The 26,753-nt window shown below is 36.0% G+C and overlaps 1 protein-coding gene across 8 annotated transcripts in view; it reads right to left on the bottom strand.

The window, feature by feature from the left end:
* NAV3 (neuron navigator 3) overlaps positions 1–26,753 on the bottom strand; it is a 570,381-nt gene that overhangs the window by 60,999 nt on the left and 482,629 nt on the right. For 6 of the 8 annotated variants that reach the window (XM_019803871.2, XM_002923310.4, XM_034644501.1 and 3 more), the window contains 6 exons: positions 25,882–25,923; positions 24,297–24,457; positions 18,272–18,460; positions 14,778–14,830; positions 7,167–7,190; positions 4,625–4,702 (listed from right to left, as the gene is read on the bottom strand). In XM_019803871.2, the coding sequence (XP_019659430.1) occupies positions 4,625–4,702; positions 7,167–7,190; positions 14,778–14,830; positions 18,272–18,460; positions 24,297–24,457; positions 25,882–25,923 (547 nt within the window). The remainder of the gene's footprint in view (positions 1–4,624; positions 4,703–7,166; positions 7,191–14,777; positions 14,831–18,271; positions 18,461–24,296; positions 24,458–25,881; positions 25,924–26,753) is intronic. The other 2 variants (XM_034644498.1, XM_034644502.1) reach the window with 1 other exon arrangement.

The raw sequence follows: 26,753 nt of genomic DNA, 5'->3' as shown, positions 1-26,753 counted from the left end.
AGGGCACCTGGCTGACTGTCTGATACGACCATGCATTTGCAGATGCTTGCTTGGGGGGCTCCTCTTTTCTTCCTGCTCATGGGTGGAGTACTGATCAGGGAAGGTTGGACAGCAGTATCTACCAACATACCCTCCTTTCTAAAGACATCCTAGTAGAAAGTGCTTTACAGAGAGTCCACCCAGGGCTTTCTGTAGCTCTGATCAGTGACTTTCACAAATGGATGGGATGACTCAGGGCACATTCTACTGAGTGGAGATTTACTCTGCCAGTCAAATGAGAACTGAGTTGGCTGGGCACCTTTCTAACTAACCACTGTTTCTTTCTTTCTCTCTTTTTTTTAAAGATTTATTTATTTATTACAGAAGGAGAGAGAAAGAGAAAGCTGGGGGAAGGGCAGAGGAAGAGGGAAAGAGAGAATCTCAAGCAGACTCTGCACTGAGCACAGAGCCCAACACAGGGCTGGGTCTCATGACCCTGAGGATCATGACCTGAGCCAAAACCAGGAATCGGACACTGACTGCCCCACCCAGGCACCCCTCCCACTGCTCCTTTTAACAAAGTGGGAAAAAAACATTTTAGTAGGGAAGCAGATAAGTCTCAAATTTAAAAATTAAAACATGGATTACTGTGTGGACTCTATATAAATATAATTATGCCAGCCCAAACACAGATCAATTGACAGATCTATTACAAAAAAACAAAAAAAAAACAAAAAAAACAAAACACACACACACAAAAACAAACAAACCCAAATTAAGGAAAATCATTTTAGTCCTGATAGGATTAAAATATTGAGTAAACAATGAATATCTAGACACTTAAATGATTATTAAATTAAAAAAAGTAATAGTGATAATTTCTACAGAACCAAACCCATTGTACTTCATCCATATAAAAATCATGGCTCGGGGTGCCTGGGTGGCTCAGTCAGTTAAGCGTCTGCCTTCAGCTCAGGTCATGATCTCACGGTCCTGGAATTGAGCCCCACATCGGGTTCCCTGCTCGTCGGGAAGCTTGTTTCTCCCTCTCCCTCTGCCTGCCACTTCCCCTGCTTGTGCTGTCTCTCTCTCTCTCTCAAATAAATAAATAAAATATTTTTTTAAAAAAGTCATGGCTCTTTTACTTCTTCACTTCTATACAGCAATGCTCATTGTAGTGATCTTATTTAACCAAAAGGTAAAAGGTTTACTTTTGGTCTAAATGAACTAAAAAAATACAAGTTTTATCTCTACTTCCAAAAAGGATCACAAGGTTAAAAATGACTTTTGACTTATATTAAAGAGTTCTGTACAGATATAATTTTATTCAGTCTCATGATTAATTTAATTTCTGTACATTCAATTTACAATATGTGTATATATTACACACATCAACATATATTAACAAATGTTTGAATTTGTTAATTTCAATATCTGAACATATTCTCTGAATGAAACTTAAATGCAGTATTTTTTAGAGCTAAGAAAAAATAAAATATTAGCTAAAAAATCCTTTGATGTCTCATATGCTCTATGGGATCTAAAGTGACATTATAAACCCATTGTTAGAGTAAGTTCAAGATGATTTGCACTTAATAGGTAACTTATGAGTAATTCAAATTTCTAAATGTATAAAGGAGATTATATGTTTAAAAATACAAATTGACATAGATATACAAGACTGCTGAATACTAATCCATGAGAGAGGGATATCACGGTTTGTTTTATACAATGACCTATGAAGGGATATTTTGGCTGTTTGCAAAGTTTTAAAAGATAAAGTTGCTATGTACAATTTTGTGTGTGGCTCTTAGGTAATTTCAGAAGACTTATAAAATGCATTATGAATTTTAAAGAAAAGCACGCAAAATAGGATATAATTAAAGCTCCCTCCTGAGTGCAAAAAGCACTACTAAGGATAACATAGATGTGGCTAGGGGAAGCTGGAGACATTTGGGCATTTTCTCTAAGACCAGCACTTTTTAAACAAAATCATCTATTTGACACTACTTTCTCTAATTCTGTATTCATTCCTTTTTTCATTATTGTTCCTTGAGAAGATCTTACAAATGCTTTTTTCCTAATAGCCCCCTTCCTCCATGACATTTTAATACCATAGATATGCTGGATACCTGTTGATGTACTTTATGTATAACTGTGATTTATGCATAAAAAGAGTAAGTTTATTCACCACAAAAAACAATTTTTACCCTCTGGTGGTCATATCAAAGCTCAGCTGAAAATATATGAGCCAAAGTCATGAAAACACATCAGTGAAAATCAATAAAATGATTGGAGCAGAAGTGGTAGGTAGCCAATGGCTGACACCTTTAAAAAATTTTTTGCTCCCTTTCCAAACAATGACACAGCGTCAAATTTCAGGACTGCTTCCTTATGTTAAAATTTGGTTACTCCTCTGCATGTGTGTGTGCGTGTGAGTGTGTGTGTGTGTATACAAGCCTTTGCAAGCGTGTTTTGTATATCTGTATTCATGGGTATAAAAAAGATCAACATTGAAAGGAAATACAAGGAACCAATAATCAAGCATTACACAGCCATAAAGAAGGATGAGATTGTGCCTTTTGAGACAACATAGATGGACCTGGAGGTATTATGCTAAGTGAAATAAAAATAAGAGAAAAGAGAAAGACAAATGACATAAGATTCCACTCATAAATGAAATCTGAAAAAATGAACAAACAAAAAGTGGAACCAGAACTATAAATACAGAAAACAAATTGATGGGGGCCAGAGGGGAAGGGGATAGGGAGTTGGGCAAATAGGTAAAGGGCAGAGGGCGACACAGGCCTCCAGTTATGGAAGAGTAAGTCACAGGAATGAAAAACAGAGCATAAGGAATACAGTCGATGATACTGTAATAGTGATGTAATGGAACAGATGGTAGCAACTCTTGCGGTGACCATAACATAATGTATAAATTTGTCAAATCACTCAGCTGCACACCTGGAACTAATGTTACATTTTGTGTCAACTATACTCCCCTAACCCCCCCAAAAAAGAAACCAACAACCATATTTAGGAAGGGTGTCTGAGAGAAAAACAAACACACATTTTTTTTTATTATGCACTTTTTTTTTAGTTTCAGTTTTCCTTTTTAATATGATATGCACGTAATGCTTTTTAAATGGTAATAGTCTAAAAAATACTGTGTAAAAGCCCAAATCCCATAATGTATAGCAGGTGTTTATTACCCTAATATCTGAATTTATAAACCTGTCCATGCAAGAGACATTTACACAATAAAGAAAATCCTGACTAATCATTAAAGACATTTGTAAATATCTTGATAATCCAATGCATAGGGTCTGTCACTGAGCCCTCCTCATTGCAGATATATATAACCTAGTGTGTTTTTGGCATTTACATTGTCATATGTCCTCTGGGTACAGATTTAGGGACCTAGACAGTGTTTTATACTATTATTTACCTAGACTATAGTATAAAATTTATAGTTGCTTCTGAACTATTTCTTTAACATCTATTCTTAGACATGAAATATAGCTAAAATAATTCTGTTCTCTTCTAGTATTGCCTAAAATTTTTCTAAAACCTGCTATTATTTTTAACAATCCCCCAACAACATCTACAAAGATAAATATAGGCAATTTCAAATTAATTTGATTCTCCCAAAGTTGAAAAGATAAAATACATTCAAATACAGTGCTAAAATGAATCCATGGTGAGTGAAACGACTTACTTATATGCTGTGGAAGTTACATTACACAATAATTTTTTATCCTTAAAATCTCTCTTAATCAAGTCATACCCTGTGGGTCTACACCTGCTCTCTCTTGCTATGTCCTGCTTTGGCCAGGACATAGAAAACCTCCGTGGAGAGCAGGGATTGGTGAGGCAGACGAGGGGCCCAGAGCTACACGATCCAACTGAACAACCTAACATTGGATGAAGGTGGCAGGACATATGGCAAAACAGCGGAAGCATCCTTTCCCCTCAGTGGTGCCCCTAACACTACCGTTCCTTAGGACCAGGAACAATGCCATATGTTCCCCTGCAGTATTCTGCATCTATTCTGAGGTACTCCCTGGCACGCTGAAAGACAGTCAATAAATGTTAATATTACTGATGGTCTTCATTGGCATTGCTTTTGCCACTCTCAGCTGGTCAAACTGGTGTGAGAAGAGGCTGCCAAGGTTTTTAAGAGAACTATCTCTGTTTACAATATAGCTTGGATACCCAAATTTAGACCTAAGTTAATTTTTTTTTAGAATTAATTGGATGCTTAACTAATTGCCCAGGAAATTGTGCTGAAGAAGGCAGGGCGCACAGAATTTTTTATCTTCCAAAGTTAATCACTATCAACCCCCAACCGTATTGAGGCTTGGAAAAAAAAATCTATGGAGAGCAATAAAAATAAGCCATAAGAAAAGAAATAACCCTTGAAACCATTACTGTTTCCAACCTTAGAAGAAACAAAAAGCCCTTTTAACCACATCAATTAGGGTTTACATTTTATTACTTGGTATGCAGGAAAGATTACCTTTATATGAGTGACTGAAGACTTTTATTTTCTGATTTAGAGTTTGTACATCTGTCACCAAAATTATCCCATTTACTACATACCAATCTGTTCTGATATATCAAAAAATAATCAAAAGTGACTTACATTTGCAGAAAGTTGAGATGTGAGGGTCGCAACTTTTTCTTGTGACGCAACCAACTCTCGTCGCAGTTTGTGGATTTGCTGAGTGTAATTTAAAAAAGTCAATTCAATACACTAGATTTTTACTTAAAACTAAGAATTCAATCCAAGAAAGCAAATATATATCTCGCTCATGCAACCCCTTAATTAGTGTATCAGCACCAATTCCTGAAAAATCAAAGAAATGTGAACACTAGCTATATAGTAACTGTCAAATGCCACGTGTAAGGAGAGGTAAGCGACTATGTTCAAGGTTAGGACTCAAATTTGCAAATTAAAGGGTGCTTGCTTGCTCAATTGCCTGTCTGCCTGACTCAGGAATCAGTTTACTTTCCCTATTGATTCTTCTAGCTCAGGGAATTTGTGATAATAACACTCAGGCAGTAAAATCTTTTCTCTTTAAAAATTAAATATACATGTAGATATTTTTCCTCGGTCTTCTTTTAGCAAAAAGTACTGAATGTTCTAGCATGGCGTTTAGCATGGAGTTTTAGCAAAAAATACCCAGTTTTTTTGGAGTGTGCTTATTTTAATTTTCCGTAGTTTGGCAACTTCTCAGAACTGTAGAATGTCCTGTAGTCACTGAAAGTTGGCCCCGATTCCACATATCTTGAGTCCGTATTTGAAAATAATTTTCTTAGCTGCAGTTTCAATGGCAAACACTCCCTTCCCAAACTTCCCTTCCCAATCTTTATTATAAGGCCTTTTATTTATTGAGTTACTATTAGTTAAGAGTAGAAATGCTTTGCAGATTATCTACAATTTAAAAGTAAGGGGGAAAATCAGTAATACTGTACAAATAATTAGATGAGCGAACAAAATAAATGTACTAGATGTCTTCCTCTTTAGCTAAGATCACACTGTAATAAAATTGAACCAGAAAAAGAGAACATGTCATATCACATTTAAGTTGTTAATATAAGCACTTTCTGCAGTTTAATCTGCATGTCTCATGTTGTTAAGACACATAAACACTGATTAATAAGAGTAAAACATCTAGAACCATCTGAGACTAAGTCTACAAGTAGACTTCTGGTCTCAAGGGATCTTAGTTACTTAGATGTCAAACATTCTACTCTAATTCTTCTCATTTCTCCAGAAAGAAGTCTTCTATTGTTGTAGTTGGACTTTTGGAATACTGTCTCAGTTTGAAAGAGCATTCTTGACACAGTTCATTAACTGTCTTTTTCCCCCTCTTTTGTGGAAAAGAAATGGTAGTCAACATTAAGAAACTCAGAAAAAGTTGTAAGCTTTAAGCTGGAAGCAGAGACAGTGGAGACATTTATATAGTTTTAGCAAATGTGATTCTATTTCACTCATTTTTTAAAAAAGAGATACACTAACCCCAAATAGGACTTGATGTGCATTTAAATGATGACCACAGATGGTTCCAGAAAACAGACCATCTATTTTATCTTAAACCAATACAAATTCAAAGAGCTTTTCTCAAAATTAATAGTCTCTATTACACGATCCTTTACAATGTAATCTAGGAAACCTTAAAATAATGTAAATTATTTTTTAAAAACCACGACCCATTAGGGGGAGGAATGATACAAAAGGGAGTCACATAAGTACTAATTAGGCAAATAGGCAACATTTGTGTACTTCAGTAGCCATATTATCACCGAATTAGAAATGTTATCTGCTCCCCGTAATGTAAATAAAATAGTCTAGGTTTTTTTAAAAAATACATTCACTTTTCGATCTAACAATTATAAAGATCAAATTGCTATAATCAATACTATTTTGGTATTTTTAAACATAGCACAAATTTTACTTTAAAAGCAAAGTTGGGCAAGGAGTTCCTTTGCAAAGACTACTGCCAAGACATTGATTTTCTCTGTGGTCTGATTGCCTCAGTGTAAACCAATCAAATAGTCATCACCACACCTTGAATAAAGGCCTAATTAAAGTTCTGCTCTCCTTGGATAGGACAATTCTTTTACAAAGGGAAGTAAAAAGAATATTCTCTCCAGGTTGCAGTCTGATTTGTACCTGATTGCGACAAAGTGTGTATTTGTGAAATATGTGTGATTAGAACAATATACCACACTAGACATAAAGTGGTGATTAGAGCAGCAAAGTCCTGGCATGAGAAGATGGGCTGGAATGCTGGTAGCTTCTGTTGTGGAGGTCTGGTGCCTAAGACTCAACAGTTTCATTAATCCTATGCAGTTAGTCTCACAGGCATTGGGGGAAAGAGACTACAATAAATGTGAAAGACCACACATTCATTCATTTATCAGATTTAATGAGTGCTTACTACTACAGGCAATTTGTTAGTTGTTGATCTAAAACTTTCTAGAATGTGAGATGACAGCTTGCTTTCAAAAACTTCCTTTCATTTTCTTTATGAGGAAATACCCAAGACCATTTGATCAGCTAGAGGATCACTTCCATCAGCAGCGCTGAGAGCTATGCTACTGCATCACAGAGCCCTCTAGTGGTAGAAACATTCATCACAAATGTGAACAGTCAAATATGAAAATGCTACGAATTTTACCTCTGAATGAGCTTTTTCTTCAGCCTGTAAAAGACAAAAGGCAAAAAAATAATCTATAAATAACTAATGTCATTTTGCTCCACAAGTATAAATGAATAACTCCATTGTATAATTACACTGTATTTTTAAATTAGATGATCCATAAGACTAGTAAAATACATATTATTATAGTAAAATACATGTTATTTTATAATATTATTATAAGCTATTGATATTTACATTGTATTTTATATTATAATTATGATATTATATTATTATAACTTTAAGATTGCAAATGAATACTTCCTTATATGTAAATGATACATTGACAATGTAGGTTATTTGATTCATGGTTATATAATATGCCTTAAAAGCAAAGTTGGAATTAAAAGACGATGTTACTCTAAGATTCAGACCATAAGCAGCAAAAACAAAAGTAGTTATAAAATTATACTCTAAAAAGGATTGGTGTAGGAAAAAAGGAAACATTAGATTTTTTTCATACATGTTATAGAAAATGTGCTCCATGATATTATAGAGATCTTCAGCCAAGACTTAGGAGTCAGAATTTTATCCTGTGATTTACAGATCATAAAAAATGCCAAATAAAGCTGGAGGGAACATATTGACCTCTACTGATAACCACAGAAAATCAGTTTATTAGTTTCTATCTACTTTTACTGTCCCTAATGATCATTCATTAAGTTTACGGAGCCTCAAGTCAGCAAAACAGTAAAATGCCATGTCCAGGGGGTGATAAAAGTGACTGACAAACATCTTGGGTCATAGACATTATGGAAATGAGGACAGCTGGAGGAACTTGCAGGCTGTTTGGACTCAGTTGCAGAAAATTCCTAGCTCTGTTTCTCTTCTTTGTGCTGGGCTGCAAAATGCCAAACAATGAGTTATGTACACCATTACATCTGGGAAGCTCCCTTATCCTGGAAAAAGTTAGAGAATGAGTAATACCACTGAACAGCACAAATCTGCCCGTTGCCTTGAGCCATTTCAAAGTGAAAAAAAGTCTCTTATTTCCTTTTTTCCCTTTGGGGATATTTCCTGATTAACTGATGCAGAAGTTCCTGAACTACTTTTTATCCCTTTTTTTCCTCCAGAAAACGTAAAATAAGCCAAGTAAAATAAACACAAAGATATTTTTTATGCATAAGCATTTCTTGAGTGTTCTCTTTCCTGTATTTTCTCTACTCTTAAAAATAATGTATAGTTAGTAATATAGTGTTTAAATAATAGAGTGGTTGAAAAGTAGAATCCTAATAGCCTTTATAAAAAAACTGTTTTAAATATAAATGCTAATATAAAACTTGAATATTTTACATCTCAACTTTATTTTTTAAGAGAAGATTTTATTTTTTAATGCTTATAATTTTAAGGTTTCAGATACAGTTTGTTTTTGAATCGGAAGTAGTGAACTAATTTTAAGATGGAAATTTCATCTTAAAGCAAAAGGAAGCTGGAAGTTGTTTGCCTTAAGACATACGGTACAATTATGTATACAATAACTATGACTATTTGTTTTCCTTAGAACTTTGCATGTTTATTGCCACTATATTCTACCCAAGTCTTGCTTCAAGGCTTGCTAGGATTATATGAAGCTGATAGTAAATAATTTGTATGCTTAAAAAGAAGCAATGTATTCTATTTAGCAAAAAAGTAAAAAGATATCCATCATATTTTCTCATTAAAAAAGCCTTAAATAAGTTATATATACTACTCATAATCATAACCATTACATATTAATTCTATAGGTATTGTATATAATGACTTTTCTCATCGCCGTTTTTTCAGAACTTTTTTCTTTAATCTTTCATACCCCATGGCTATTAATACTAGGTAAGGTATTATCACCGGGTTGAGGCAATGAGGCAGAATATTAATAATATATTTCTTTCAGCCATTTAGGCTTGGGATTAATAATGAGGGAATGTGATTACTTGCCATTTTTATTTATTTTATTTTATTTTTTTAAGATTTTATTTATTTGACAGAGAGAGAGACAGCCAGTGAGAGAGGAAACACAGGCAGGGGGAGTGGGAGAGGAAGAAGCAGGCTCCCCAGCAGAGGAGCCGGATGGGCTCGATCCCAGGACTCCGGGATCACGCCTTGAGCCGTAGGCAGACGCTCAACGACTGAGCCACCCAGGCGCCCCTACTTGCCATTTTTAAATGATGGGTTTTTTCTTTTTTTTTAAAGATTTTATTTATTTGTTTGACAGAGAGAGACAGCCAGCGAGAGAGGGAACACAAGCAGGGGGAGTGGGAGAGGAAGAAGCAGGCTCCCAGCAGAGAAGCCTGATGTGGGGCTCGATCCCAGAACGCTGGGATCACGCCCTGAGCTGAAGCCAACGCCCAACGACTGCACCACCCAGGCGCCCCTAAATGCTGGTTTTGAACCAAGCCCAATGTCCTGAAGGACGGTAGAAGGACGGTTTTAGGCAAAAACATTTTGCCTAAATAAAAACCTAACCAATGTTTTTTTATTCCATAAACCATTAATTGGCCATTCATTTGCCCATTTACACTTACTGAAAAAAAAATTTCCTTTAGTAGTAGCTGTGTGTTAGGAAATATGCTAATGAATCAAACATGGCCCCTGCTCTTATTAAATCAATATAAATTAGATTCCAAGTACAAAACAGATTCAATAAAGTTTTTAATATACAATCAGTCAGAAAGAACCTATTTATTGCAACGATCAAAGGGCCAGGAATATAAAGAATTTAAAAGAAGGCACTAGAATTAAAAAGAAAAATGACACAGCCTTCCTTAGCTATTATTTATTTTCTTCACTTTTCATAGTGATATGGGTAATAAGGGGTAGGTCTTTCCTATGAGAAAAGCAACAGCACTATAATAACTAAGAACCCAAACTGAGGAAGAGAAGAAGAGGTGATGGAGGCTGGAACCAGCCTGAGAACACATGCCAACATCTAAAGGGGTTGATGCCAAGGGACGGTAAACCTGGAGGAATTTAATCTCACTGTTGCTAGATACTCCAATTACATTAAAAAGAATTAAGCAATATGCGTTTTTAGATAAAAGCTCCAGATTTCACAGTGTTGGCTTGGATTTAAACACAAGCATACAAACTCTAAGTTTGCCAAGGGTAACAACTTGGCAGGTGAAATTTGGCCTGTGATTTCCAACCAATATACAAATTCCTGGAATCTTTCTACTCAGAAATTCTATAAGGTGATATAGTCAACTTTACAACAATACACTTTTGAAAAATTCACTGATTTAAAATTTAAAAGATCTATAGGGGAAGAATCCTTCCAATGAGATTTGTTAGATGGTGATTTTATACGTAAATGTTCTTTGCAACAAGCCATCTTTACTAGTTTGTTTTAATATCTTTAAGTGAAATACATACAGCAAAATACATAAAAATATATAATTCTAAAAAGTTAAAGATTGAGCTACCCTATGATCCAGCCATTGCACTACTGGGTGTTTACCCCAAAGATACAGACGTAGTGAAGAGAAGGGCCATATGCACCCCAATGTTCATAGCAGCATTGTCCACAATAGCTAAATCGTGGAAGGAGCCGAGATGCCCTTCAACAGATGACTGGATTAAGAAGCTGTGGTCCATATATACAATGGAATATTACTCAGCTATCAGAAAGAACGAATTCTCAACATTTGCTGCAACATGGACGGCACTGGAGGAGATAATGCTAAGTGAAATAAGTCAAGCAGAGAAAGACAATTATCATATGATTTCTCTCATCTATGGAACATAAGAACTAGGATGATCGGTGGGGGAAGAAAGGGATAAAGAGGGGAGTTAGTCGGAGGGGGGAATGGAACATGAGAGACTATGGACTATGAGAAACAAACTGAGGGCCTCAGAGGGGAGGGGAGTGAGGGATTGGGATAGACTGGTGATGGGTAGTAAGGGGGGCACATATTGCATGGTGCACTGAGTGTTATACGCAACTAATGAAGCATCGAACTTTACACCAGAATCCAGGGATATACTGTATGGTGACTAATATAATAAAAAATCATTAAAAAATATATAATTCTGTAAGTTGTATATATGATAATGTTAGAGTAAACAAGGTTTATACTCCTGGTTCATAAGAACAGTATTTTGCCTAATAAGAGTAGATAGAGCCTAATATTCTTCCTTTTTAAAAATTCAGAATGTTTTTGGGTTTTTTTAAAGATTTTATTTATTTATTTATTTAATTATTTATCAAAGAGAGAGAGAATAAGCAGGGGGACTGGCAGGCAGAGGGAGAAGTAGGTTCTCCGCTGAGCAAGGAGCCGTTGTGGGACTGGATCCCAAGACTCTGGGATCATGATCTGAGTCAAAGGCATATGCTTAACCTACTGAACCACCCAGGCATCCCAAGCCTGATATTCTTCTTAAAAAGAAGAAAAAGAAGGAGAAGGAGAAGAAGAAGAAGAAGAAGGGGAGGAGGAGGAGGAGAAGAAGAAGAACTTTTTCTCCCCATAGTTACTTAAATTATTTTATGAAGGAACACATGCACAGCTGTGTTAGCTGTATACTGCATAACTTCAAAAGATGCAATTCACATAGACTCTGATATAAACAGTGCTCCCAGAACCAGGTAGTACACCATAATTTTTGTGATTTATGGTATACAACATTCCTGTTCTTCTCTAATAATTACACAAAACCCATGGGACAGATGGGATAGATCTGGCTGTTGTCTTCCAATTTTATTTTACAGGCATAGTCCAAAGAAACTTAGCAATTAGCCTGATGTCACACAATAGCTGCTGATAGAGTTAGGCAAGAATGCAAATCAACTGAATCTTGATCCACAGTCCTTAAGAAAGCATGAAAAATAATGATAAATTGCCTTTTTACTTCATGGTTTGAAAAGCACTTTCACAGACATTTTCTCATTGCCAGTTGAATCTCAGGGCATGATAATAGGGGACAGAAGTCAGAATGACTCCTCATCATCTCTGATTTTTCTCTTTATCAATCCTCCAAATATGCATTTCTTTGAATTGTTTAACTCTAGGTTATTTATTAATTCAAGAACATAATTTCCATCATTTTCTGTACAACTATTTGAATTCCCTAATATCCTAATAATATCACCTTCTCACGTGGCTCAATCACCTAATCCATTCTTTTCACACATAACACAAGGGTATATTTCATTTCTAAATTTTGGCACATATGTATGTGTATATAGTCACTTTATTTTAATCTCTATTCCCATTTTATATCATACTGCTACTACAAGACTCATTTATGCTTTCTTTTTCATTTCTTTTATTTTTTCTTTTATTTTTTAAATGTATTTAACAGAGAGAGAGAGACAGCCAGCAAGAGAGGGGACACAAGCAGGGAGAGTGAGAGAGGAAGAAGCAGGCGCCCATCGGAGGAGCCTGATGTGGGGCTCGATCCCAGGACTCTGGGATCACGCCCTGTGCCGAAGGCAGACGCTTAACGACTGAGCCACCCAGGCGCCCCTCCTTTATGCTTTCTTATTGACATCTGCTCTTATTTATTTACATTTACTTACTTACTTACTTAATTAATTCATTAATTTATTTGGAGGGGGGAGGGGCTGAAGGAGAGGGGGAGAGAGAATCTTAAGCAGGCTCCGTGTCCACCATGGAGCCCAATGTGGGGTTCAATCTCACAACCCTGAGATCATAACCTGAGCGGAAATCAAGAGTCGGGCTTAACTGACTAAGCCTATCTACAATTTTTTAAATGTACCCCTTCTGTTCCCTATAAACCTGCAATATCCAATATAGTAGCTACTAGGCACACGTGCCTATTTAAATTTAAATTAATGAAACTTAAAAATTTAGTTTCTCTGTCATACCAGACATACTACAAATACTCAATAGCCACATGTGGCCAGAGGTTACTGTATTAGACAGTGCAGCCATAGAACATTTTTATTATCACATAAAGTTCTATTGGACTCTGGTTACATATTAATTGGCCATTTGTTTTCCCTTAACCCATTTTCCTTTTCTTCCTGGTCTTTCTCAGGCTGAATGAAGGCAGTTTTATCCAAATACTGCTTTTGCATATATTTAAAATATTTTAATCATGCTGCATCTTTTTTTTAAATTTTATTTATTCATTTGAGAGAGAGAGAGCATGAACTAAGGGGAGAGGCAGAGAGATAAGCAGATTTCCCACTCAGCAGGGAGCCCGACACGAAGCTGGATCCCAAGACCCTGAGATCATGACCTAAGCCAAAGGCAGATGCTTACCCATTTGAGCCACCCAGGTGCCCCTCATGCTGCATCTTTTGATGCTACACAGAGACTTCAACCATAATGGTTTAAGTCAGAGCATATCCCCCAACAAGCAGAGGCAATGGGCCAATGGGGAGGGACACTAAGTGTTAACACATTTCTTTTATGTGTTCTTTCCGAAAACATTTCACCTTTCTCACTTCTTATCCACTTGCCAAAAGTAGTAAATTTAAATAATAATAGTGATTTCTTCTTTTACAGAGTGTAAATGACACAGTTAATCATTAAAAGGAGAAATGATGGGGCGCCTGGGTGGCTCAGCCATTAAGCGTGCTCAGGGCGTGATCCTGGCGTTCTGGGATCGAGCCCTGCATCAGGCTCCTCCGCTGGGAGCCTGCTTCTTCCTCTCCCACTCCCTGCTTGTGTTCCCTCTCTCGCTGGCTATCTCTCTCTCTGTCAAATAAATAAATAAAATCTTTAAAAAAAAAAAAGGAGAAATGATGAGAAAAATACTCTTTCCCAATAGTAGTCTGATCTTGATTACTATCCAAAGCAGTAACTATGCAAGATGAGCTTATAAAAGGAGGACCCTAACATTTAAACCTAATGAAATGAGTAAAACAATTAGTATTGCCCATCATGCTTTAGTGCTCAGTGACAGCCAAGACTGAATTTTTTATGAACCTTTCGGTACTGGACTAAGGATTATTCACAGTGCTCAAGTCCCAGTGAAATTCAGTAAGCTAAATAGACCTCACTCTTATCTAGGCATGAAGGAATTCTCTTATTAAATACAAATTCCTATAGATCTTTTTTGTTTTTACACATAGGGAAAATAAGTTGAACCCTGCCATTTTTCTCTTTTACAAATTAGTTTAAAAAAACACACTATTTCAGAAAATATGTTTTTAAAAAAATCTTTTAGAAGATACATTTTTAAAAAATATTTCAGAAGACATGTTTTTAAAAAATTTTAGGCCCTTACCCTTTGGCACAATCTTCTCAAAAACTGAACTTGAAAATTTAAAATAATAAAATGGAGAAAATACCATAGAACAATTATCAGTCATGGCTCAGAGATCCGAAAGAGGAAAACTAGTCAACATCATAAATTTATGGTACAGCCCAGTACATGGGTTCAGGGATTCCCAGTCATAACACAATAGGCTTTACAAAATTCAGTTTTTCAGGCACTCACTGATTTTCATTAGTACAAAAGTCAAGTGAAGGCACCTCTACGTGGGCCACAGAGGGGCTGGCCACGCAGCACCTGCCAGCTGATGGGGTATGGGTAGCTCAGTGCATGCCCTTATCTCACTGTGCAACTTCTGTGTCAATATCAATCTATTGAATCATCTGTGTGCTTGGCAAAGGCAGAAGCTTTCTCTTCACAGCAGATACTTACTGTTGAGTAAAGAGAAGAAGTGCTGGAGACCAGTGATAATGAAGAGCCGTGAACTGGAAAAAACAAAAAAGAACAAGAGGTGAAATAATGAAGTCTGCTCAGAAACGGCGGGTCTTTGCTGGAGAGCGGAGAATAGGGAAGCAGGGAATTAAAATAACAGCTGGATATAAGAATTGGGGGACAATTCTGCTGTTATTTTTTTGAGGTCAAATGTTGAGACATGCGTAGGTGCCATACCTGCCCCCGAAAATACCTCCTTCATCATTTTAGAGAGAGGATTTGACAAACACAAGCCCTTCGAGAGTGCTGTGGGCTTATCTAAAGCTATAGTAAACTTCTACAGAATAAATTATCAGAAAATCATGGAAATCTAAAGTTGCCATAAACTTCTAAACTTAAAAAAAAAGTTTTATGTGTTTTATTTATTTAATTTCACTTTTATACAACAAAGATCCATTTTCACTGTTTTTCTCCATATACTTTCAGGGAAATAAGCATTTTATTGAACTATTTCAACACTATCTGTGATGAGTTGATTATGCAAAAAAATATTGTTTCTTTTGTACTTCTAGTCATAGAAAAAATGCTTATTTCAAGGTAGTATCTCGCTGAAATTAAGAATGGAAATTGCATACTGCCTTTTATCAAGGTATACCAAAATACCATCTTAAACAATTGGTAGACTGTTTTATATTTTGACACATCTAACATGTTAAGCCCAAAGGGTGGTAAAATTGTGCTTAATTATATTTGTAGAAAAGCCTTCCTCTTTTCACTGTGGGGTAATGTAAAATTATTTCTGCATATTCATCTATCAACAAACATAGTTGGGCCCACCCAATGTGACAGGCCTCTCCTAGATTCGGGGACTATAAAAATGAAGACACAACCCTAGGAGCTCAAAAAAAAGTAGAAAGGCATACAACTAAGAAGATAATTACAAGAGAGTAATAAAAATACTCTCTAGAGGAATGCAAGGGGTGCTACAAGAGTACGTGGGAGATGCTCACAAGCTGGGCTGGAGAAGATTGGGAAAGCTGTGTAGGATTGCGGCAGTATGGCTCAAAAGAAAGGGATGAATTTGAGGGACACCAGGAAGAACCTCTTTAAAATGGAATTAATATAAAAATGTGGGTCAAAAGAGGAATGAAGGACAGCTCCCAGATTTCTAGCTCAAGCAACTACCACCACTCCGTGAGATGGGCAAAATGTTAGTCATCTAAAGAACACAAAACAAACTAACAAAATCCCACATTTTTTCAACCTCTAATAACAGTATGCACTACGTATGCACCAGCATGCACGAAGGTTTTCAGCCTGGTATACCGAAAGCAGGTGGACAATGAAGAGGTAGATCCCATTTCTGGTCTGTTGCTGCTACATAACTATTTACAAGTCTATAGGCTTGTAGTGTGTGGGCGTTTCTTTATCTTCACTGTGAGCATTGAGCAGGGAGGGCATCAATAAAGCCCCTTCCATCTTGCTAGTTCAATAATCTCTTGGTTGTAGACCACAACGTAACAATTGTAATAGTTCAGTGTTCAATGCATGGGCATCAAAAAGCCATCTTGCCCACTCAAGCTGGTGTTCAGCAATTGAGATTATTTAAACGTCCTACACAGAAGGCCAGACTTTCCCAAGCATATGAAGAGCATTCCATCTGCAAATGAGGCACTCTGGAAGAGCCATCAGTATGCTTAGCAATTTATTTTTACAGTATTCTAAGATGCCGGTCTGTGAAGAGTGATAGAACCATCTCAAAAAAGCAACGACTTTACATTTCCAATTAGTTCAATTTTGTCTATCTACTCTGCCACAATCAGCAGACTCTTGGGATGTAATTAATCCACTATCTGTCACAATGAACTGAGTTGTTCGGTTAATGTCCCAAAAGGTAGTGGCAATGATGGTCAACTGATTTCATGCCAGCAGATGAAACGTACAGTAGTGGCCTGAAAACATGGAATCAATTTTCATAGCTATCTAAACTTTTAGTCAGAAGAGCCTTTAAGAAAGTAGGAAGGAGAAAGAGAAAGGAACAGAGAACTACTCCCTAATTTCATTCTCGTGACAAACCTGTGAAATTCAGATACAGGAATTAGCACAGACTGATGAAGTTGCCCAAGTTCATACCACAAATAAATGGATGACCAGAAGCTTAAAACTTGGTGTGTTTCAAGATCTGGAGTCCTTTTTTTTATACATATTTATTAAAGACTATGATAGTTGGTGATTTCATGTCTGATCTTATTCTTTTTTTAAAAAATTAATTTTATTTAATTTAAATCCAGTTAATTAACATATAGTGTATTATTGGTTTCAGAGGTAGAGTTCAGTGATTTATCAGTCTTTTTTTTTTTTTCATCAGTCTTATATAATATCCAGTGCTCATCACATCACCTGTCTTCCTTAATGCCCATCACCCAGTTACCCCATCTCTCCACCTTCCTCCCCTCCAGCAACCCTCGGTTTGTTTCCTATGATTAAGAGTGTCTTATGATTTGTCTTCCTCTCTGATTTCATCTTGTTTTATTTTTCCCTTCCTTCCTCTATGCTCCTCTGTTTTGTTTCTTAAATTCCATGTATGAGTGAGATCATATGATAATTGTCTTTCTCGGATTAACTTATTTCATTAGCATAATACCCTTTAGTTCCATCCACATCCTTGCAAATACCAAGCAATTGCACTACCAAGTATTTACCCCAAAGATACAAATGTCTGATTTTATTCTGATCAATTTAAACTTTAATGTTTACCTTTATTTTATTCTTAGCTGATGTGTTTTATAATACATGTGCCACAATTTTCCTTTATGGATACTTTAAAAAATCATTCATTAAATCAAAGAGGAAAATCTTTCAAATATTATCAAATTTCACACCTGTGGTGGTTAGTTTTAAAAAAATTACATACATTTGAACATCAATTAAGCCTCCTGAGTTTTTCAAATAGAACTATAATAAAGTATTCACATAGAGACTTATTGCTTTGGATAAGGAAATAAAACTTATAAGGCAAAAAGTAGACATGACATGAATTCTAATATGATATGATAACAGAAACCAACACCAGAGGGAGTTTCTGAGAATACAAGTTGGCGACGTGTGGTAGTTTCATACGATAATTTTTCTGGTGTATGTATCTTTATGATTCTTTAACTGAGAAGTCAAACAAAATGTTGGCTCTGATATTTGACACACCTGGGCAAATAGTCTCCAAAATAATGAGGATTTCTGTATGAGAACACTGGATTTGTTCTGAACAGTTCCAAAGCCAAGTATAAATCTAAACAATTTCTGGCATATTTCCAAATGCATAAAGAAACAGGAGGTAATGCAGACTAAAACTTCTTCAAGCTTCAGGGCTCCCTAAATAGAGAGTTATACTTACTCATTTATTTATTTTTCAGGAATCCTTTGATGGTGACTGATGTGACAGTTTTCATCTCTGAGTTAAATAAAGTAACTCCATCTTTATTTCCCCCTACACCTACCTTCTTCCATGCTGTCTCGGAATGAGCCTGAATGACTGATGGCACGTGGCCTTTCTTCCAGAGATGTGGCACTCCCACAAAGCTGGGAGTCATCGTAGAGATCGAAGGAAGAGTCTTGGGCTGGGATGCTATTTGAGCGCATCATGCTGGGCCCAGGAAGGTTAAATTGAGACAGATTGGTTGGGCTCACTGAAAAACAAAGCACACATAGCCTCATTATTCTGGGGCTTGGATGATGAAAATAGAAGGCCGCGGGAGAGTGAGAATGTGATCCCGATTCTACAGAAACGTGAATTTAACGGGTGTCTCTATTTAAGGCGGGCTGACGGTCTGCCTCTGAAATGTTCAATAGCAGTTTCAGGGGAGTCCCTCTTTTCTCGTAACACTTTCATGGCCAGCAGTATGTCGATTTCTAAAGCAATAGTAAACAAAGGCACCAAGCAACCTCTAGTGTTCATGCTAGAAATACAACAGCATAGTATATTCTGCTGGTGATTATGAAGGAAAGATTGCCTTCATAAAGTCTGTAGGTTTATTTTTGAGAAGAATACATCACTTTAATGGAAAAAAAAAACCAAAAAGAAAACACAAGAAATCTAAATGTCCCAAGAAGACCCTTTTGAAGTTTCCAAGCAAAGACTTTCATTGTTTTGAGTTCTGAATTTATATAAGTTGGTGGTCAGTACCATTGTTATTATCAGAGTTAGTTATAACAGAAGAAAATGAAATTTTTCTTTAAATGAAATGTAATATACATGGTTTCATTAGCTCATCATCTGGTTAATCACACAGAACTCTTTTCTACTGTGTCTAAGACCAGAGTTCCATAGTGAGACTGTCAAATGTCACAAACCTGTTGTGTTTTCCAAGCACTACCTCATACTCATAATTTGAAATAAGAACTTATTTACTTAGTGCTTATTGTCAAAGAGTTCTAATCACACTCAATTTTTTAGGCCAACTGACAATCATGAATTTAAAGAAAGAAATGGTTGGCTGAATGTACAACTGCTTCAGAAACAATACTGTCTTAAAATTTGGAATAAAAGCAAAGCACAAAATTGAGAAATATATCTATCACAAATGCTCATATTTAAGAAAAGTAAGTTGTTACAGACGTGAGGAAGCAGGCAGGAACCTCTTAAGCTATCACAAAAGCTGTGGGTACCTCCAAAACCTTAGGGAATTTTTGTCATTGGTTTAGATTGAGTCTGATTATCATTTCAAAATTTGCTGTTTTTTCCTTTGACACAGGCACTATATTTCTTTTTAATATAATGACTGGCTTTCAAAACAATGTAAAATAGGAGGCATATATTCTATGAGGCAAATGAAAGGGAACATCTCCTATTTTCCAGGCACCATGCTAGGTATTTTACAGGTATTGATGAATTAATACACAGAACAACCTTCTGATAGAGCGGTTGTGGATTGGAATGAGAAAAAGGATAAGAAAAAAGAAAGAAATACAAGATTTATAATTATATCTCTGTGTGCGTATGTGAAATATAATAAAAGGGGAAAAAAACTATGGATTTGTAAAGTATGTAATCTGTTGGAAGGAAAAAAGCCCTGAAACAAGGAAAGAAAGAAGAAAAGAAGGGAGGGTGAGGAGAGAGAGAGGGAGAGCAAGGGGATGGGGGGGGGAGAGAGAGAGAGAGAGAGAGATCTTTTAGACACCTTCCTTCAGCCAGCAGTGACTATAATTCAATTTGATTGCTAACTGACAGCCAAAAGATAAACTGAAGGACATTCTAGACTTGAATGTTTATGTTTAGAGTACCTGGATTGGAGTAAATCATCCTATTCTATGTCCACAGTGTGGACTGTCTCTTTGCTAAATGAAGTATTCAACACATTTGTAAATGTATGATATTAATATGTATCTCGAGGTTAGAAGGTCATTTCACTCACTATTTGGCTTTGCATAATTGTTGCAGAGCTATCCAAGTAAATTGTCCTTCTATAATTTCAAAACATGTGACTTAACACATCCAAGAAATAATGAGGATTAAGGTGAATTTTAAAGTGAATAGTTTGCATTTATAAACACTTTTGAAGGCTTCTCCATTGAAACTATACCCATACTATTTAAGAATGTTCAGTTACGTTAATGTCTATGACAAGCCTACTTTTTTGGGGCTGTGATTGAATAGAAAGATAAATATGGCATGGCCCTGCCTTCAACAATGGCTACCAGCAGAGGTGACTGAGAGGTAGAAAAGTTAATATGTAAATAAACCAGGAAAAATTATACAATAGTGGACAAAAATATGACAGAGGTTTGCTGCAATGGTACACAAATTAACACAGGGCTTCTATACTGGCTTTGCTTTCCATTTGCTTCAGACAAATATTCCAGTCTCCACCCTTCAGTTTCTTCATGATTTATAATTTTTTCAAATGGTAGAATAAATGACCTCTGGACTCATTCAAAGCTCAGAGACACAGCCAAATTTCTAAAAAGGAGAGATACAGATATGACCATATATTAGGCAAAAGGGGGTTGCTGACTTTGTCTTAAATTGTATTTCAGAGCAAAGCCCCTGTTTTTATTAAATTAAATGTTGACTTGTGGGATTTGAGGAGAATGGACCTGATGGAAATATGGAGTGGGTTTTTAAATACCTCAAGGTTTCTCTTTGACTTTGCTACTAAACCCAGACATATTAGCTAGTGAGTTTATGATATTGTTTTAAAATAAGAATATTCATATAGAAGCTTATTTTAACTTATTTTGTGGAATCTGTCTATCGCTAGGAACTAGGTAGCAATTCAAGAAAAATTTATTTGACTTTTTAAAAGAGGAACTTCAAAAGTGTAATATATCTAGATTCAGGTAGTTTCTGTCAGGGTGGGTTTAGAGAAGAAGCTAGAGGTGTCATAAGAATCTAACTAATAGGGGCGCCTGGGTGGCACAGCGGTTGGGCATCTGCCTTCGGCTCATGGCGTGATCTCTGCGTTGTGGGATCGAGCCCCACGTCGGGCTCTTCTGCTGTGAGCCTGCTTCTTCCTCTTCCACTCCCCCTGCTTGTGTTCCCTCTCTCTCTGACTGTCTCTATCTCTGTCTAATAAATAAATAAATAAAATCTTTAAAAAAAAAAAAAGAATCTAACTAATAGTTGAATAATTGAACCTGAGGTAGGTATCTCCCATCTCTGAGATTCTATGCTTTCATGAGTATGGAAGAAACAGGTTAATTCTCAATAGCTTGAAAGGTGAATACGGAGAGAGGAGTAGGAGGGCATTCTAGGTGGAGGAACCCTTGGACCCAAAAGCATGGAGACTTCCCCTACAACTTTGTTTCAACAATACTCTGTATGCAAAGTGTCCAACAAGTATATAGAACTTGTAAGTGAGAGGCTGATAGTAATACTTCTACATACGAACCTAGCAGCAAGGTGAAAAATGAGGCTGAGTAATTGTTGCCCCTCATGGGAAGATGACAATGAGTCTTACAGGTTAGGGGATACCTCACAAGGACTATGACCAGTAGTAAACACAGGTTCAAACAAAGATGCATTTTGTCGACATAAGTTATATTCTGATTCGCTTTCTTGAGTGGAATGGTTTCTACCAAAGGTATCCCACATACCAGGAATTACACACAAACCACGGTTTACTTCGGCAACAGCTCACGCTACTCTACCGATAATCATGTAACTGAAGTGATCTTACATTTCTGTTATACGTGACTTCTTACAGTAATATTTCTAAAACTTTTATGTATTAACATATTTTAATAAGTAGAAAGGATAAAGAAAAAACACAGGTATTACAATTGCTGAACGTTTGTAATAACCACTGGCTGATCATTCAGAAGAGATAATGATCAAGTTGAAGACAAATGATGACCAAAGTGAAGTGCAGGACAATGCCCTCCATATTCAAGTTAAAAAACTCCATCTGGTATACTTTTTAAAATTTAAAAATAAAATAATCTTTAGTTATGATTACATTTTGATAGTACCACTGTCTTGCCTAGTAAATATAAATTCAGGTGGTCTGGAAATCAATAAAAAGGTTATTTTTTTTTTTTAAAGATTCATTTAAGAGAGAGAGTTAGCACATGAGTGAGGGGAGGGGCAGAGGGAGAGGAAGAGAGAATCCCAAGCAGACTCTATGCTGAGCATAGAGCCCCATGCAGGGTTCGATTTCACAACCCTGAGATCATGACCTGAACTGAAACCAAGAGTCTGATGCCCAACCGACTGAGCCACCCAGGTGCCCCACAATAAAAAGTTCTAAAAAAATAATTTTCGTGTGTTTAAAATTGGACATTTTTTCTTCAAAATAACACAGCATAGAGACCTCAGAACACCTGACTTGAAGGCATGTATGCTTATAAAATTTGGGTGGGCACATGAGAATGTATTTATAAATCCCAGTGGGTGAAAATGTTGAAAATGATGGTAGAGGCAGTAAGATCAACTTGAAATCCACTGCTATTATCTCTGATAATGTAAGGCATGCTTTCCAATAAAAATGATGAGGTAGCAAGGTCTATTAAGTCTTATACTCTCTTGAGTCTTGGTACACATAAATCAGTCCCTCCAAAATAAAACCTAGGAATTTTGGATCCATTTCACAGATGAGGAAACTGACTTTGTCAAGGTAAGACACAGTAAGTGGCGAGCATTTTTTTTTCCAAATAATAATGGAACAGACAGGTTTAATCAGAATGGTATAAATGAGAAAATAATGGGGTAAAGATTCAATTAGTCAAATTAATGTCAAGTATTGAAAAGATTGGTAGGAGACATAAGATACCTAGCAAACTCAGTATTCCAGGTGGGGTTTGTTTCAGATGTTGCATAAAATTAGAGTTTATTTCATAGTCCTACGACTCTATAAAAAACATTTTCAATTTATTTTTTGAAGTTAAAATTTTAAGCTTCTTGGTATGTTTTATAATTACAATTCAAAGTTAGTAGAAACTATACCATCAGTTGCCATTATGAGGCAAAGAGGTCTCTCACTGTGTAGATGTAGGAGCAAAAACTTGGTGTTGGATAGGAATTCACTAGCTCATATGGAACCATGACCAAAATAATTGTTTTCCATTGCCAAAGGTTTATTCTGTAAAGCAGATAGAGTTACAAGAGAAGAGAAAGAGTCGTGAATGTCCTATAGGATTAAAAAAATTGACAAGTCCAAACAATTGACGAATTTGGACAATCCTGGGTCCGTTACTAGAAACATTTTTGAACCAAAAAAAATAATAATGAGACTACTTTATATGTGATTTTATAGAACGGAAATCTATTTTTAAAAACATTGGATCTATTAAATTAGAACTGGCATGTTTAGACTTCTTTCATTATTTTGTCACTCTTCCCTATGTTTTCTGTGACATTTATACAAATGATTTTATATTTCATACAAATGATGCTAAGCACAAAGTAACACAATGGCTAAACTTGTCATTTGTTTTTCCTTGCACTTATCCAAAAATGTTCACAGGGAATACTCACATTCATTTTGAGGAAAGTTTTGAAATGGCATTGCATTCATTTTGATCACCTGTAAAGAAGTGATCTTAGAATCACGGAGTAACTTTTTCCTTCTTCTTAATTATTTATATTTTGTTTTTCTACAAAAGTATGATAAATGCTGTTAAGGATTAAAAAAAAAACATTTTAAACAAAGGACAAGGAGTTGTTTTATTGTTTCTTAAGAGGACTCTGAGAAAACACCCTAGGCTTAATTCACGTGTTCTGGGATCAATTACTGCCTCTGCCCCTCAGTGAGACCTTTTTGTGAGTGACATGACCTCTCTGTGCCTCTGGATCCCAGACTGTAAAACCACAACAGTAGTACCTTTGTCGAGTTGTTATTATGAACAATAAACTGCATATCGTTCAGAAAGTGTTTTGTGAATAATCAGTTATCAAACAAATAAAAGGTACTCTTAAGATGTCTCTATCTTTTCCTTAGGTAAACACATTTTATGGAGAGATCCCAGCTCTCCCGTGAGGGCAGGTGGTCAAAGGAACAAGATGAAATTGTGTTTAGAATACTTTACCCAAGTTGGAAAAGTGGTATTTTCCTGTGGCGGAAGATGACATGGCGGATGGGGAGAGCAGAGGGGACTGGTTGCCAGCATCCTGCAGCCCTCCGGTGGAATGGGAGCGCAGCCACTCCTTGCCCTCTTCTTGGTTGGCCTGCCGAGATGATGGGGTGTATCTGCAAAACAGCACAGCTAAGACACTGAAACACATCTACAAGGGCAAGGCAATACCAGGACAAGAAAACAATTGAGAGGAGCTTACTATTCAGACTGAACAACATTCTCAAACAGATTGAATCTAATTATAATTGCTTAGTTCTTCCAGATGATCTGACACCATCTGTTTGAATCTCACAGGAGAAAAAAATAAAGGATTTTGAAAGGAAAATTATGCTTCTGTGAGATATGTAGTTGAAAATCATAAGCAATGAGCAGACAGCCAAGTTAATTGAGAAGGACTCAAAAGCACAGTGCTTGGAAGGATGTGAAGAGGGTGAAAGCACAGACTAAATATGGTAGACAGTGCTAGGCCAGGAGCCAAGGGAACTGGTGTGATGGCCACAGAAAGGCATAGGAAATGGAACACAAATTGACAGATCTTTTAAAAAAAAAAAAAAAAAGGAAAACATAAAAAAAAACACATTTATTTGGTTAAAATGCCACTTGATATCATGTCTAGATCTTTTTTTTTAAGGAAAAAAATGGGCTCACTTTAGTGGAAAATAAATTTCTGAAACAAAATCTTGAAATGGAATAATTGCAAGCTGTTTGCTATTACTAAGGGACTGGTGAGAAAAAGGATAAGAGGGAAAGACCTATTTGGCCAGTGCTCATTTTCACCAGAGTAATTAAATTCTTAACATCAAAGAACAGTTAACTCATTAAGTTCATATGTGTTATACCTCTATCAGTAGTTCATTTTATATCCTCTCCTTAGATAAAAGTATACAGTAAAGGAAGGCCAGGGATTAAATTTTCATTTTAGTTTTTATGATGAACTGAATGATGATTTTGAGATATTATGTTATATGTAATTCATATCTAAATTGACTAGCACTTCTAAAAACAGAAATGAAAACTCTTTTGAGTTTTTACCAAAAGGATTCTTTAAAAATTCATACCTTAATTATAGTATTTGTCTTTTGATGATGAAAATATATTTTCTTTGATTCAAATTAGAGCATCCTTCAACCTTTCAACATTAACTGGCCACATCTGTAGACTATATGGGTTGAGGTTTTGCAGGCATATGCCTCCAAGATGCAAAAGTTAGGGAAGTTAATTTTATTTTAATTTATAGAAGTGAGTTCTGAAATCTACCAAAAACTGCTGCTCCCCAAATAATATTAGATGGGATTTGATTTACCTAGTCTTGACCTCTACCGGTATCTCTAATTAGTCTTGACCTCTACCGGTATCTCTAATTGGAGGCTTATCTCACCAACTCCTCAGGCCAGAGAAAACATCAGGATTAAAAGTGATGCCATCCTCAATGGCAGAAATTTCATTGTAAACAAAGAAAGAAAGAGGGAGAGAGACAGCACACAAAGTTTACGTAACAACAGAGAAAGGCAGCAATTGTGCTGAGAGAAATATATACCTTAGTCCCTTTTTGGGTAGTGTATTTCTGTCAAGCTGCATGCTGTTAAAACAAAGAAAACCCCTAAGGACATAATGCAAACAAAACCTCCACATTACACATCCAACAAAAATGGTTCTCTAAACTTCACAAAATAAAATTTTTGTAACACATATTTAATGCTTAACATACTGGAAAAGGCCAACCAAAGTTGACCAGATGTCTACTGTGGTAACACATTGGGTGATAATTTAGTGACAGGATTATGAGCAGGTAGAGTAAGTTATTTGTTAACATAATTCCCCTGTAGATCACCTACCGCTATGGTAGTTTTTGCCTGTGCCACTGACTAGACCTTCTCACTGGGATTCAAATGCAGGAGAGTCATAGGTGGAAATCAGATAGATCTGCTCTCCCTAAGTTAAAGTGACAACTTCTAATGGACAGCGAAGATATAAAACACCTTTTAATGCTTAAGTTTTGTACTCGTATTATTTTTAATAAAAACAGAGGCAGATCTATTCCTTTTGCATAGACGAGAAGAAAAATAATATATGATAAATACCTGGTTGAAACATAATGTTTCTATGCCATTTATTTAAATATTTAATAGAATTAAATTATGTCATCTTTTGGAAATTCGAAGTTAGGTATTTAAAAGGCTATAAGTTTTATCAGTCTCTATTTTAAAAGAATTCTCAATTGATCATAGAAAGGGATGAAAGGATGTGTCTGGAGAAAATGAGAAATGGCCTCTCTAAAAATAGAAGAGGGTGCCAACAGCTAAGTGGGACAAGTCTAGGGATTTCTGTTATAATCTCTGGCATGTGAATAACCAAAGAATAAAATTAATTCGAATTTGAAGAATGATAGCTCTCTTCCAGTAGAACTTC

Source organism: Ailuropoda melanoleuca, chromosome 15, assembly GCF_002007445.2.
Source record: "Ailuropoda melanoleuca isolate Jingjing chromosome 15, ASM200744v2, whole genome shotgun sequence".
NCBI lineage: Eukaryota > Metazoa > Chordata > Mammalia > Carnivora > Ursidae > Ailuropoda > Ailuropoda melanoleuca.
The sequence above is the reverse complement of the archived record's forward strand: the minus strand, read 5'-3'. Positions and strand labels throughout refer to the sequence as shown.